Here is a 15,929-nt window from a genome sequence, read left to right on the forward strand (position 1 = left end):
AGTGCAGCGTCTTCCCAGAGCAATTCCATCTTATTCCTTAGTGAGTGTTCTGGCACCACTTCTACCCTGAACTATTTTGAGTTAAAAATGTGGAAAAAACCCCAAACCATCTGTGTGAGACTCGTGTACATCAGGGCAGGACATAGCGGTTCCAACCACCAGGCACCCTGTGCTCTCGTGGGGTAAATATTTGTACGCAGGGAGGAGCAGGAGAAACGGGATTTGGTAACAATTCTCCCCAAGGCTGACAGAGCATCCAGCTCTTGTGCCTTGGGGCAATGACTGGAGACGGCGACTGTGTGCCTCCTCCTCTGGGATAGATCTTTGTTGAACTTCCCCTGTTGCTTATTGAACCCAGGTATATTTTTAGCTTCCCCGATACCTTGCGAGGAGTCTCACAGGGCAGAAAGGGTTAGCATATGCAGCATGTGAAGAAACACTTCATTTTTATTTCCCCCCGCTTTGGATGTTGGTCTATGTGTGACCTCATGAGAACAGAGCAGCAAATGGGCATCGATCATTAAAGCAGAGGTTCCTAAGTGCCAACGCAAATACACGCGCTGCTATCAAATCAATAGCTCTGATGATCTATTCAAGGCAACCTAATGCCTCCTCCAGCCAAATGACACTGCCCTCTTAATGGAGGAAATCCGTCCTCGGTGAGGGGAGCCGTGGCACAGCCAGCAGCTCACTTAAAACCTGCAAAAAGAGCATGAAAGCAGCATGGATGGGGAAAAAGCCTCCACACTGGAAAAAGTACTCTTTTGGTCAAGGCCATATTTTGACCAGTATTTTTACCATATTGGTCAAGACAAGTTTTTAGGTTTTTTTCATATTAAAAGTGAGATAGGAGAGAACATTGGGCTATGACATGTGTACTTGGGCCATGCTGGGGGTCTGCTGTGAGCTGTAGGACACCGTTGGTCTTCTCCAGCGGCTGCAGCAGAGGCTGCCTCAGCTCTGCACCCCCCGCTGCTGCTGCCGGGTTTCCTGCCTTGTCTGTTTGCCAGCCATTAGCTTCTGCCTTCTAAAAGGAAAATTCAAGGAGTAAACCAGACCTGAGTGGGATGCAAAGAAAGCAGTGATCATCATGTCAGGGTACCTGTGTTTCTCAGAAAAAATGTTTCATTTGGCTTCTCAGCCCAGCAGAAAATGGATAAAAATGTTCTAAATTTGGAAAGTGAACACAAGGCATTCCAAATTTGCCAGGTTTTACCAGTAATCATAAAGCTGACATTAGCTTCAGAATGGGGGGGGGGGGGGGGGGGAAGTTTGTGTCCGTTTGCATTTGACAGCTCAATGTCTTGAAGCCTGATGTTGCTACAAATTAGTTGGGCATAAATCAGAAGTAACTCCTCTGAAGCCAGCAGAATCGCAAGCACCTGAAAACCGACTGGGTGGCTAGGCTCTGCATGCCGTCAGGGCAGCACCGTCCTGCCAGGCCCCTGAGAACAGCTCCCTGCCTCTCCAAAATGAACTGTGTAAGCAAGTAAGTGAATTAATGTTAGTTGTGACCTATATTTTAGAAGATAAGGAGATGCTGGTTGAACTCACCGTGCCGTGACGGTGGTTCCTGGCCGTGCTGCTGTTATAGTGGTTTTCTGCTTCGTGGGGAAGAAGCGAGATGTAAAGTGCAGTGCCTGTCCTGAGGAAAAGGCTCAGAAATGTGGCCCTGGGCGGCAGCTGGAGATGCCAGCGGCAGAGGGAATATCCTGCTCCTTCCCAGAGCTCTTTAAGAACCAGCAGTATGCATCTCCTTCTGCACTTTCCTGCTTCGGGTGAAGTCAGCGGCCCAGGACTTCAAAAGGGTCAGAGCTTCACTTCCAGTTTTCCTTCTCAGCCTTTGGATATACCAAATGTTCAAACAGATGAACGTGACCGGGATGATCATGACTGTGTGGTTAAGTTGAACATCACAGTCCAGAAGGGTCTTCTCAGGTAGGCCACCGTAATATTTCATGACACTTGCACTTATATTTGGCATCCTCTTTCACCACATGGGTTTTTCTTTGGATTTACCCAGTACTTCCTGCAAAAACGGAAAGAAATTCATTACTGCAGTGCACCGATGCAAAACACCGTCCCTGCAGCAGGGCATCTGGGACCATGCCCCGGGTATCTGTTGCAGGCGGCATCCCACTGTGGCTAGCAGGCTGTTGTGTTTGTGAATTTGATTTTCAGGTGCGAGGCAGAGCTCAAGGCTGTTTATGCTGGCAGAGAGCGTGCAAGGAGGCAAGAGGGTACTTGCGGCAGCTGTAGCGATTCACAGAAACGTAAAGGCTCTGACGTAACTGGTGTCGACCTCTAACAGAACTAACGCTGAACGCTGCCGTGACTAGTGCCACACGACATGGAGGTCAGTCCCGGCCAGCTGTGGTCACCCTCAGGTGTAGCCAGGTAGCCACTCGGGACACAGAAATTCAGCTAACTGCACAGGTCGTTAGCTGTCTTTCCGATTTTGGTGTGCATTTGCTTATGAACTAATTTGATGATTCATGGTGGAATTTTCTGTTCTGCAACCCAAGAACATTCAGAATCTCAATTTGAATTTGAATTGGAAATCCCCACATGGGTTTCCTGAGTGGCTTTGCATCCAAATGAGTGTTTCATTCCACTGCCAGGCATCATTGCGTCCTCCCATCCCGGTGGCAGGACTGTTTGTATCAATGGCACACCTAATTGCTGAGAAAAAAAAACCAACCAGCTTGTGGTTTGGATGGGGAAAAGTGTGTTCTGGGTTTTTCCTTCCTAACTCTGTAGCTGCCGAGATCTGGGTTAAATGGAGAAGCGGGCATGAAGTGTATGGAATCATGGACATCAGAAGGAATTAGAGGTTAAGACACAGTTAGTTCCTGGGCGTTTTGTCTTTGTCCCGCAGCTACAGAGTAATGAAATTAGCAGGGACTTCCATCAGTGCTGGGCTCCTGGCTGGCAGAAAATAACTCTTTCCAGGGCTTTCTTGAGAGCAGGGTGCTCTTGTCACCAAGATCATTCATATGATGGAGAACATTCTTTTAATGTCTATCATTTTCCTTTCCACTCGCATTACTTCCTTACCTCACCACGGATGACAGAACAAGCACATTGTCAATCTGCTTGTCTCCCCAAAAGCAGTAATAATTTTTATTTTAATTTCAGTAATTAGAAGGAAATAGCTCCCCTTAGACTGTTGTAGTTCTGTAACCATAACATTGCGATGAATAACATAAAATCTTTGCCAACTTCTAGCCTACAGATGGGAAGGAAGAGGCGAGAGAGGCCAGCCTGAGAAAGCAGGGAGGGCTGTAGGAAGAAAAAAGAAATACCCCAGTACAGGAGAGGGGGAGCTGGAGAGGAGCAGCCAGCCTCTGACCCAGGAGGATTCCGGTACGGTTGTGCTGCTTAGCCATAGCTTGGGATGAACTCCACCCAGGATTTGTATTTACTGTGGGGGAAAATTAACAGACATCGTACATTGCAGGAAGAAAAGTAAGGTAAGGGACCTGAGAGAAATAATTGTGAATAGAAAATTGCAAAGCAAGATTTATTTTAGCAAAAGTAAATTCATTGTGCAGCAAAAAAAAAAAATAATCTGAAAAAAATGATGTGGCAGGGAAGATCCTGGGAAACTAATGCTGAGGAAGGTGAAGCGATAGTGGTTAGAAAATTAGGTATGGTTGTGCTTTGTAACACAGCTAACAGCTGACAATGCAACTTTTCTCTGCGTAGCCTCTTGGCGCACTGTCACGGAGCAGACGGCGTGTGCTGGTGGGCACCTGCCCCCAGAGCAGCAGGACGAGGAGGAGGAGGAGCGGGTGAGGAGCAAGGGATCCTGGCTACGGGTCTGACTCTGCAGAGAATCCCCAGGACACACGGACAGGAGAAAACACCTACAGCTTCCCGGCAGGAAAATGGAAGGGTCATCAGGGAAACACAACGGCAGCACGGCTTGCTAAAGAAAAACAACAGGTGGGAAAACGTGGTTAGGTTTGCATAAGCTATTATAAAACTCTATTAAAGTTATTACAGAAAAGAAATGTGAGGAAGAGCCAGAATAATTAGAGTATTACAAACAGCCTGACAGTAACGAGGATGATGGAAATTAAACCACATCTGTCTGGGCGACTGAAATAAGGTATATAATAAGGGACCGAGCACTTGATGGGTGCCCGGGCGCTGGCACTGTGCCCTCGCCTTTCCTGGGGTATGCCCTGCTGCTGCTGGGCAGGGTCACCCCACGCCGCAGAGGTAGGGGCTTTTTTTTCCACTTTGCCTCATTAGCTGATTTTTTAAATCTTTTTCCATGACTGCTCATTAACAGGGAGCTGCCAAGTCCGTGTCTCCTGGCTAGCTGGCAGCTTAGATAACCAGGCAAGCTAAATCACACCAAAATCTAGTTATTACTTATACCATGCAAGTTCTCCTTCAGTATTTCTGCAAGGTAATTTTACAAACCCCTGTTGAAATCAAACGTTTAAACTACATTATTATTCCAAGCTTCCTCAGTGCATGGCCTTTTCAAACACATGAGATACATGTTCCCAGTCGAAGGGAACTTCCCACACATCGCTGGTGAGGACTCAGAGCCCAGCTGGTGCCACGGCCAGCAGGATTGCCATGACCTGCTTCCGGCCCTGCTGCTCAACTCAGGTCTTTCCTGACCTCAATTGTTTCATCTCTCAACTAGATTGTCCCCTTCTTTTTCTTTTTTTTTTTTTTTATAATTTAAAAATTCCCAGTGGCCAAACATCCACCATACCCTAGATAAACTGTCCAGGTTTGGGGTTTTTTTTTCCTGCTCTCCATTTGAAAACGTGTACTTGTCTGAATTTTTGGGGCCGACCGTTCCACCTTGCCCCCACCCCCGGGCAGGGGCTGTGCTTTGCGGCTCTCTGCGACAAGGGTCTTGCTGCTGTTTTCCCATTCTCTCACCTTCTCGTGGCTGGTCTCCAGCACCCCTCTCAGCCGCATCTTTTCTGAACGCTGGACGCGAGGAAGGGACACAACATCCCCTTTGCACTCCTGTAACGGCCAAGCGCAGAGATAATGAGACATTCCCGCTCCCACTTTTGCCTGCACGCATCCATCGTGTGAGACTTTCTGATCACAACAGAATTTCCCCGTACTTCTGCCCAAACCCTTCTCAGCCCCGGGCTCCCGAGCAGCGAGCACGGCGTGCCTTCATCCCACCCGCCCTCACAGCCGGCGCCGTTTCAGCGGTCTGCTCCTTGAACCACAAGGTATTTTCCAGAAATGCATATTTTCCGTAAACCTGAGCTGATGAGCCGCTACAATCCCCTCCTTTGATGCCTCACAAATAGTTGCTGATGGGCTATTCGGTTATTTTGTCCGTGCTCATCGCCTGTGGCGAAGTCTGTAACTATGCTGTTTACTCTTCTCAAGAGCTTGGTTGTCTTCCGTGCTTTTGAAACATGCCCGCTGTTTTCAGGGTGACGAAAAACGGCTGTCGGCGACCGAGAAATACTCAAATCCACCGATTTTAACACTCCCCCGTGCTAGCCACCTCGAACCTGCGCGACCTCTACATGGAAAACGTGCCCGGCGGTACGACCGCATCGCCAAGCTTTCCCACAAAGACCCGAGGGGAGATTTTCAGCCTTCCGTGCGTTATTTCGGGGGGTTGAGTTTGCAGAATTTTTTCGCTCTTCCTAACGGGTGTTTTGAACCCCCTTAACTATCCCTGCCGACGACAGGTCGGTCGTCCTTTTTCGGGGGGGGACGGGAGACACGACACTCCCCTCCTCAGCAACTGAGGGCCGCAGGGCCCCCGCCGCGTGCTCTTCGCGGCGTTCAAGGCTTCTGAAATTAAAAAAAAATTAATAATAAAGCGAAGCACGAAGGCGATCTGCCCCCCGCCCCCCAGTTCCCCTCACACACAGGTTGGGCGGGAGCCGCAGCACGGCGCGGAGGAAGAAGCGCGGAGGGACACGGGGGTGAGGCGCGGCTCTGAGGGGAGAGAGGGGCGGAGCGCGGAGAGGGGGCGGGCGGGCGGGCGGTGCCCTGCCCGGGGCCGCGCCGCCCCTGCCGCCGGCTCCGCGTGGGTGGCGGCCGCGCAGAGCGGTGCCTCCGCGCCCGCAGAGCGGCGGCGGCGGCGCCGGGCCGGGGCCGGGGCCGGGCTGTGCCGTACCGGGGCGGAGCGGAGCATGTCGGCGCTGCGGCGGAAGCTGGGGGACGAGTACCAGGTGGTGAGCACCTCGGCCAGCGGCGGGGGGCTGCCGCCTCCCCGGGCGGCCCCGCGGGGGAAGAGGCAGCGGTTCGTGGACAAGAACGGGCGGTGCAACGTGCAGCACGGGAACCTGGGCGGCGAGACCAGCCGGTACCTGTCGGACCTCTTCACCACCCTGGTGGACCTCAAGTGGCGCTGGAACCTCTTCATCTTCATCCTCACCTACACCGTGGCCTGGCTCTTCATGGCCTCCATGTGGTGGGTGATCGCCTACATGCGGGGCGACCTGAACAAGGCGCACGACGACAGCTACACCCCCTGCGTGGCCAACGTCTACAACTTCCCCTCCGCCTTCCTCTTCTTCATCGAGACCGAGGCCACCATCGGCTACGGGTACCGCTACATCACGGACAAATGCCCCGAGGGCATCATCCTCTTCCTCTTCCAGTCCATCCTGGGCTCCATCGTGGACGCCTTCCTCATCGGCTGCATGTTCATCAAGATGTCCCAGCCCAAGAAGAGGGCCGAGACCCTGATGTTCAGCGAGCACGCCGCCATCTCCATGCGGGACGGCAAGCTCACCCTCATGTTCAGGGTGGGCAACCTCCGCAACAGCCACATGGTCTCCGCGCAGATCCGCTGCAAGCTCCTCAAAGTAAGTGCCGTCCCACCACGCGTGCCCTGCTGCTGCCGGCCCCACTGGGGTCATCCCACCGGCCCCCTCCAAGCACCCTTTCGGCAGGAGACCTTCGCCAACCCTCGCTCCTACCCGGGGCTGCCCCCATCTCCCTGCCACGCTCTTCGGGCTCAGCCGTCGGGCACCAGATTTACTCTCAGCCCTCTGAATTACCAGCAGCCTTGTAGGGTAATATTTATATTCAGCACTGGCTTTACACGCGTAGTTATAGATTTCTACGAAATGCTAGGTTTCTCTGGCAAGTAAATACTTTGTAGCTTGAATTCCTTGGTGTGCATTTTAAAAGAAAGCTGCTTGCCCTTCTGGCACATTTCTGTGCTTTCGGGCAACAGTGAGGCCAGTCAGGCAGAACTTTATTTATACAGTGCGTGAACTTCATGGGAAGCAGAATGCCAGGATTGGACATTTAAAAATTGTGCTAATGGCCCCATGCGTCCAGGGAAAAATTGAGTGTTTATTTAAGACTTGCTACAGCGGCCGCATATACATTGGGGAGATGAAATAAATGTGGAGTGGGTGGAAGGGGACGGCTCGGGTGACGTTTGACGCATGCAGAGCATCCCGCATGTTTCTGCAGCTGGCAGGGGATGTGGGTGCTCTGCAGGGGCAGGCAGGGTCCCCCTGCTTGGGGGGGGGACCCCCGCTTGGAGCGCTGCCCTGCTTTCTTCCCCGCTCCTCTGGCTGCCCCCCGCAGAGGGATGCTCATCCCTCGCCTGCCGCGCCCGGATCCGGTGAAGCAGAAACGCGTTTTGCTCAGAGGCTTCTGAAGTTGTCGTGTTTTGGCCCAAATACGTGTTGCTGACGGGGATTTTGCAGGCAGGATTGTCGCTGCGTTCAGTGAGGGTTGCAGAACCCCCACTGCACCCTGAGCTGCGGGGGAGTCTGTGGCCAAAAGGAGGGGTGGTGCTCGCACCCCACAAGCCGGGGGGGGGGAAGAGGAATGTAAAGAATCTCCATAATTTCACTTGTCTCCTTCCTGCTGTGCCTGGATGATTTCTGTAGCTGGGTCCGACATCGGTGAAGATGCACTCACTGCAGCTGACCTGGAGGCATCTATTCCTGTTCTTCTCTTTCTCAATAATCAGCTGGAATCTCAGTTACGCTTCTCCCCGATATGAGCTGTCCCTGATTGTTTCCTCCTGTCACAAGTTTAGATGGGTAAATTGAGTGACGTGCAATTAGCCTGGTAAGTAATCGTCCGGTCTTTAGAGGGCACCACGGTGACCCCTCCAACTGCCTTGTGTGACGAGGCTGTCCTGACTAGGGAGAGGTCGGACTGTCATATTTAGTGTAGCTCTTTAATAGCTTTAAAGGATCAAAATGAGCCATTTCCATTCCAAATTTTGAAAACAGCCCTTTTTGTATCCAGAGGTGCCGCAGAGGGAATCTTAAAAGTTGGAGCTTAAAACTTAGTGTGGCTCCCAAAAATTTCCTGAACTTTAAATATGTGAAGGAGCAGCTTCATAGCCATCATTTCTTCTGGTTTTGTGACGGCAGAGCTGGAGTCAGAATGGTGAAGGTTTTGCAGCTGTTTTAAAAATAGCAAGAAAGCGAGAGGAGCCCAGGGAACTCTGCCGTAGCAGCAGCTCAAACAAAGCAAGCTGTCCTTCCATCCTGGGGCATCGTTCATCTTCGGAAAAGGAAAAGGCCATCCGTGCGGCACGCCAGCAATGCGGGCACTGTCGGTGCTGGCGGCTGCGTCGCGGCCGTGGTGGCACGCTGTGCTGCGGGCATCTCGCTGGGCCCCAGCCCGCAGGACTTCTATACACGGGCAGCTATAAGTGTGGAGGGAGAGGGAGAAGAGTAATAAGGGGGTAAAATGTGGCTGTTCTGTGGTACAGTTATAGCACATCACCCACCAAATGGCTCTGCACGGTGCATCCTTTCACTGCTGCGGGGCAGCAGTGCTTGGCCTGGCCTCCTGGCCCCAAAAAAAAAGAGGGAGAAAAAAACCAAAACAAAAGCCGGATTGCAGCAGGGAGAGCAATCTCTCATCTTGGGGGTGCTGCCACGCATGGACAGCCTTCCTGGCTTGCAGGAGCGCGAGTGTGTGGCGGGGGGGAACTGCTGCTTCAGTGTTTCTGCTTTGGTTTGCATATAACCTTTATTGCAGGTTTATTGCAAAATGGGGAGGGAAGAGTTAATTGTAGGGCTTTCTGCTGAAACACTTCTTTTTTTGGTAAAAAAGGTTATTCTGCTTGCAAAATCTATGTAAAATTGAAACCCCGATACACTGTTTTTCATTTTTAATATTTTTTTTTTCCCCCAGTAAGCTTAGACCATACTGGAGAAAAAAACAAATACAAAACCTGAAAAGTGGCAAGTTAGTGCTAAGATTCATTCACTGTAATATTCACTTTTTTAATGAATCTCTAGGATTGCGAAGAACTTGCATGGAACTTGGAAGCCCTGTACTTTCCTCCCTACATTACACTAAGTCAAAAAGAGTCACTCAAGGTCATTTCTTCCTGCAAATGTATGGGCTCAGGTAGCAAAATAGTCAATGGTACGAATTCTCGCACCCTGCCTTGGGTTGAACACTGCCTGTAACTCAGGGGTAGTTGTATAATAATATTTGGATTGTCTGTAACGTTTTAGCTCTCAGTCTTTATCTCCATTCTCTCAGAGCAGAAGCAATCATACTTTGTGTATATGACTTCACAGCTGGATAATGTAACACCTGATTTTTACCACAGCTGTAAAATAGGAGGTTTTTTTGACGGACGTGATGGATTCGCTGGGCATCCCGTGTGCTCCCGTGCAAGCGGTGGTAGGGTGACAGTGCCGCGGGAGTGGGAGTGGGAGTGGGAGCAGGGTCCTCCCTGACCCTGCAGCAGCGGTTACAGCTCATGGCACCCAGGCATCAGTTCACCCATTTTTAACCTTTCTTTCCCATCATTTGCTTCCCCCCATCTGTAGTTCATGGCTCTTTCTCTAGAGTTCTTGTCCTTTGCCCTGTCCCTCAAGTACCCCATCGTCTTTAACTCCCTTTTTTTCCATCACTACTCCATCTGTTAAGATGGCTGTTGTAGAGAAATTTTTTGCAAAATAATAGCTCACCCTTCTTCTTCATCCTCTCCTGTGCATTGGTAGGGGGGTTGGCTGGTTGGGTCAGAGTAAGATTTTGAGGCAGGTACCACTGAGTGTTCCTTGGAAAGCATCCGTGGAGAAGTGCCACATAAAGCCAAAACATTTTGGACAGTCGTGGTGGTAGCTGAAGACCTAAACAGAGCAGCTAGAGAGCAGACCTTGCAACGATTTTACAGCCAGACCTTGAGACGACTTCCCCAAACCAGTAGCGATCATAATGAGGCCTGGTGCATGCCAACTCCTAATTGTATTTCGTTGGCTCTGACCCGGGGCCACCCTTTTCCTCTGCCCCAAAGCCGAGCTGGGAGGATGGGTCTCGGTGTCCCCAGCACAACAGTGTCGCCCAGAAATGAGCCAGCCTTCGCCTCCCCTGTGGCTATAACAATATTGTAGGGGCGTGGGATGGCTGATGGATGCGTTTCCCTCCCTAGAGCTGCTCCTTGCCCTGCTTACGGGTCTTATTTGGTGCTTTGCCTGTGTTTTTTGCCTTTTTATTGAAAAGTAGACTTCTTTCTGAAGAAAGAACAAACAAAACCCCGCAGGCAGGATATTTATGCAGATGTGCTCTAGATGTTTCTTGGCTCTGATGGCTTTATCTGAAACTGCGTGGCGTATGCTGGGATGGAGTAGCAGAGGCAGGTGTGATAAATCTGAATTTTCACACACAAAAATTAAAGCACATCTCTTAGCCGGAACTTCAGGCCAGTGAAACACATAATTGTTTTTTTGGGATTAGATCTCCTTCAAATCCAGCCACCATTCAGGGAAAATTTTAAAAATAGAAACCAAATCCTAAGCGAGGCACATAATCCGGTTTTGCTCTGTCTGCTGTCTTTTGCTTTTAGGCTCCCAACTGCTTCTGACCCCGGGGGGCTTGGCTGTAGCTGTACCCCTCGTGCACTCGCTGGGGGCTGCCCTGTACCCCGGGAGCACCCAGCATCCTCCTACCCACTCCCCCGCAGCTGCCAGTGCAGGGCTTTTTTATGGAAGGCATGGGACTGGGTTTCTCTGGGAGTCACTGGTGTCACTCATAGGGACCCTGATAGTCCAGAGGTGATGTCTGCTCTGGTCCCTGTCCAACGGGGCATCCTCCCCCTCCGCCGCTCCCAGTTACACATGTAGTGCGGCAGATCTGAATAACGAGGAGAATGGAAAGAAAGGAGAAGTTAGAGGAAAGATTATGCTTCTTCCTGCAAGCATAATCACGCTCCTGTTAAAAAAAAAAATCCCATTTCAAGTTAGTGGTATTGCTCAGTATGGGAAGTTTTACAACAGCTCAAAACATAGGGAATGATGGAAATGCATCTCAAGTAGTGATTTAACGTTGGCTTTTCGCTCTGTAGGATGACTACAACAGTTTGTCAAACTTCTTTTCAAAATCTGAGTAGCAAATAATGGAAAATTCTGTAATAAAAAGTAATGACCAGGAAGGGCTATAATGTTCTGTTCCTGCCTATTCATAACACAGGGAGAAGAAATAGAAGCTGGAGAGGGAGCGTTTGGGCAGGGCTGTGCTGATTACAGTGCTCCTCACGGACTAGGGATGCAAAGGATAGCTTCCAGCCAGGCACACGAGCCGAAGCGCTGAATTTGAGGTTTCAGCTCTAGGTGTGATTTTATGGACTTGTTCTGTAGCTGTTAAATTGTTGTTTATAATGTCTTAGCAGGCAGCTCTAACTAAAGTGGTAACAGCATACCCTTTGCCGGGCTTCTTTTGTCAAAAGGGTGGTGATCCAAAAACTTCCCTGGAGAACTGTGTGCTCAGCTGATGTGGGGCCGACATTAGCTGTAGTTAGTCAGCGTTGAGGCCTCCACTCTTACGGGAAAAGCTGGTAATTAATCTTATTGCTGCCACTTTCTGCAAGGAGTTCATGGACAGTCCCTTGTGGGAGGGACCCTGGAGCTGGCTGTGAGCCCTCACCTGTGGTCACTGTGTTGCCGCATGGATTTGGTGAGGTTCGGGGTATCTCAAGGGGAGACGTCCCCTTGTCTGAGCCCCCAGGCAGGGGACCCTGTCTGGGCACACTGGTTGTACAAGGGCTGGCGTGCAAAGCTGGGTGAAGGGCAGGCTGGATGTGCGCTGGCTTCATCTTCTCCTTCTGGTGGGTGATGCTGCAGGTCGGTGGCAGAGCCATAGTTCGTGTCGGTGGCTGTCGGTTTTCCAGGGTTCCTATGTCAGTGAGCTGCAATTGCAGTAAGGTGTGTGTTAGAAATAATTCATCCTTGCTCTGCACGGCCAGCGCTGGACTCCCACACGTTTCATGGCCGTGTGGCTGGACCGGGGTTTGCCTCGTGTGGTGGGTGCTGCAGAGTGCTGGCAGGGATGCAGGATGCTGTCAGGGTACCTCGGTGATAGCTGCTCCAGTGGTGATCTCTCTCTCTCTCTCTCTCTGTCTCTGCCTCTCCCCTCGCTGCCTGTCCAGTCCCGCCAGACCCCGGAGGGCGAGTTCCTCCCGCTCGATCAGCTGGAGCTGGACGTGGGCTTCAGCACAGGGGCTGACCAGCTTTTCCTCGTGTCCCCGCTCACCATCTGCCACGTGATAGACGCCAAGAGCCCCTTCTACGACCTCTCCCAGCGCAGCATGCAGACCGAGCAGTTTGAGATTGTCGTCATCCTGGAGGGCATCGTGGAAACAACGGGTGAGTAGAGAAAGCAAATGCTCAGTGAAAGCAGATGTCACCCTGCAGGTCTTACCATCCACCTTTGAAAAACTGGGTGCTTCAGATTGCCCTTTAGTCCAACCACACGGTCACATTTTGCAAATGCTTCGAGATGGCCAGTGTCATATTTTCCCCCAAAGTGAAAATGTTTGAGGGATTTTTGGCAATGTGTCTGTTACCAAGGCGATGCACTTCGGTGCTCCCAACAAGCGGCAGGAACCTCCCTCGCTGTGCGGGGATGCCGCGGCGGGGTCAGGCACGCTGTGATCCCCACGGCATTGCCCATCCGGCAGCGATGCTGCAGCTCTGGCCAGGGCTGGGGGGCAGATGCTCCCGCAGGCAGCGAGCACCTCACTTTGCTTCCCACGCTGCTGCCTGCCGCGGGAGAACGCTTATTGGGGATATTCAGAATTTCTTTGATCGTTTTTTCGGTCCGTATGCTGGTGCCCGAGAGCCTTGGGCTGCAGTGTTTTAGTTACTCAGCCGGGTACCCAGCGAGGCTCAGGGCAGCAGAGGTGAATCATCCGTGCTGTTCAAGAAAAGCTCCCTGATATTTCAAGAAAAGCTCCCTGCTGTTAGCATAGTTGGCTCGTGTAAGGATTTCGGGGCTGACATGCAGACCAGAGAACTCCAGGTTGTTTTTTTTTCTCCCTAGCAAAACTGTTTTCAAACAGAAATGACTGAAAAAAAGGAATTTTGTAAATAGCTCAATAGAATTTTAAAACAAAGTGGTGTGTTTGTATACTTCTGAGTTTATTTTTGTAAATATTTCAGACTTAGAAATTATGACCAGAACAAAAAAAAGAAGAGGTATTTTCTGGATCTATAAAGCCTAACTCATATAAGCTTGCAGATTTTGTGACCTAGTTTCGTAAGATGAGATGAATATTGGGTAAAATAGAGCTGAATGTGCTCTATCTTGATAAAACATGGAGGGATGAAAGGGTTTTAAAGTTAAAAAAATCTTTAAAAATGTGAGTAAATGGAGAAGAGGAGAGTATAGAGCTGGAGGGCAGCTGGACTGGAGGAGAACCAATATCCGCAATGGCAAGAGCATGTACATACAAAGATATATCAGTGATGGTGAGAGCACGTAAATACAAAAAGGCAGGTGCTGCAGGTGGGAGTGAGGAGGCAAAAAGCCTTGCTTCATGGCACTGCCTTTGGCGCAAGCACTGGGGCTTTATTATAAGCTGCAGTGTTCTCACTGATGGTTTCCAGCAGGTAGCTTTTGCTAAGCCTGGCTCAGGTAAGGAAGACAAGAACAGACGTGAGGGAAGGGGCAATCTCATCTAAAGGATGCCCTTTTTTATCAGGAGAGGTGGACACTTAGTAGGTTTAAAACTTGCAGAAAGTCAGGACCCATCTCTCTATCCTGGTGCTCTCCCAGCAGATTCTTTATTGGAGTTTCCACCTCCCCTGTCATTCACCTTAAAGCCAAACCACTTTTGGCAAGCCAGAAGTCTTGCTCTGGGAACAGGCAGTAACCTGTGTACAGAAACATGTGCAATTTATGTTTATGAATGTACATTATATATCAAGAAAAATGGGGAACGTTTCGTATGGGTTACGTACCTGAATACCTCTACTAAGGTTAAAAATGGGTTTAATTCAAGAGTAGTTTTCTGAGAAGTTGCGTCTGATACTATGAAGTGTGACTGCTGGAGCTGGGCTGGCTGAAGGTCAGGAGACATCAACCTCAGCATGGATAGTATGCGTTATGCAAAACAGGGTTCTTCTCTTTGTGGAAAGAATATGTTGTAGAAATCTTCCATCTAAGCTATCTTGACTTATGGTTTGCATCTAACAGCCCACAGCCATCCCAGAACAGAAGCAATAATTTGAAGGGGATTATTAGAAATATTATAAAGTAATTTGCAGCGTGCTTTGTTGGCTGTTTTGTAGATAAAGCTGATAAGAGACTTAGTCTGTGCTTTCTTCCTCCTCAGTGTAGGACAGTTACCTGCCCTTGCTCTAGTGTGTACATGATGTCAGAAGTGCAATACAAGTCTGAAATGTCTGCTGGCGTGGAAAGAACAGAAATAACTTCCAGTTGTTTGGAAACCAGGGTGCTATTTTTGGTTAGGTGTAAAAACGATGCTTGGTTTTTGTTTGCTTTTTTTTTTGTCTCAGAAGATCAGCGAGTAGGTCATATATTTGAAAAGGCTTTTCCAATTAATTTCGATTACGTGTGGCCAGAGGGAGAGCAGTGGTGGTGCCGGTGGGTCTCACAGGGGCTGAGCAAGCCCGATTGATCTGCGTGTGGTTCAGGAGAGTCCTGTGGATGATGAATATGTAGCCTGCAGGAAGTAGGTTGGAGGAAGATTAAATAAACTGTGGTTGATTTGCAAACGAGCCGAAGTTACAGCTGCAAGTGTTTGAAGTGGGGACTGATCTGAACCGAATGGGAGAGGGGTTTAGGGTTTCTTTTTTGTGTCTGGTCCGGTTGAGCCCAGAAGGACCAGGCAGAGGTCAGAGCCAAGGCTGAGCGGAGGGGAAGGTTGAGTTATATATGGGATGACTGGTGCTGCCGGCATCAGCCCAGCCAATACTTCAGGTGTGCTCCTGCCTGCCTTTCAGCCCTTCCAGCTTCCCACTTGGTACAGAAGTCCCTTCTGATGGCTGCTGTCTTAAACCTCGGCTGTGTTGCCTTATATTTGAGTTCCAAAGTACAATCACAATGTTCTGGTAGTCCTACTGGGAGTGGTATTTAATTTAATTACGAGTGAAACCTGCGCAGGTAGGACAGCAGCCTCCAGAGAGCAAGTCTCTTTTTCAACCCTGTTCATAGGATGGGTTTCTCTTGCATCCCAGGGGTAAAATAGAGGTTTACTGCAGAGTGAAGAACTTTTTACCTTTCAGCCTAGAAAGCTGCCTTTGTAGTGGTTATCCCTTACCCTCCTATCAATTACTGCATGAAAAAAAAATCATCATCATAGTTTTATATCATTAATTAAAAAAAATTCTGAAATTGAATTGGATTTCAAAACTCAGAAGACTATATTTCAATGCTAGAACGCAATGAAAATGGATTAATTTGATGCAGTCTTGGCATTTGGTTTCTTTCCAAAGGCAAGAGGTCCAAAAGCCAAACAGAAGTTGGGTAGCGATGTGTGCTCCTTCCCGTGCTGATGTCATGATGGCTGTATCCCTGTGCTGCTGCAGACCAAGGCAGCGTTCTCCATTAGGGCATCTTCTGGGAAACCCCACCTGGGAACTCTTTTCTGAGTTTAAAATTGGCTCTAATGTTTTCCTATGAAAACAGTTAATTTCACTCGGATGTCTTCATTCCCAAGTGGGGAAATGTGTACTGCG

The 15,929-nt window shown here is 49.8% G+C and overlaps 1 protein-coding gene across 1 annotated transcript in view; it reads left to right on the forward strand.

The window, feature by feature from the left end:
- Positions 1-6,052: 6,052 nt before the first annotated feature.
- The window catches only part of KCNJ3 (potassium inwardly rectifying channel subfamily J member 3), a 59,121-nt gene continuing 49,244 nt past the window's right edge, over positions 6,053-15,929 (forward strand). The window contains exons 1-2 of the mRNA XM_049810966.1: positions 6,053-6,821; positions 12,377-12,593. Coding sequence (XP_049666923.1) covers positions 6,144-6,821; positions 12,377-12,593 — 895 coding nt within the window. The 5' untranslated portion in view covers positions 6,053-6,143. The remainder of the gene's footprint in view (positions 6,822-12,376; positions 12,594-15,929) is intronic.

This window comes from Accipiter gentilis, chromosome 1 (genome assembly GCF_929443795.1).
Source record: "Accipiter gentilis chromosome 1, bAccGen1.1, whole genome shotgun sequence".
Classification (NCBI taxonomy): domain Eukaryota; kingdom Metazoa; phylum Chordata; class Aves; order Accipitriformes; family Accipitridae; genus Astur; species Astur gentilis.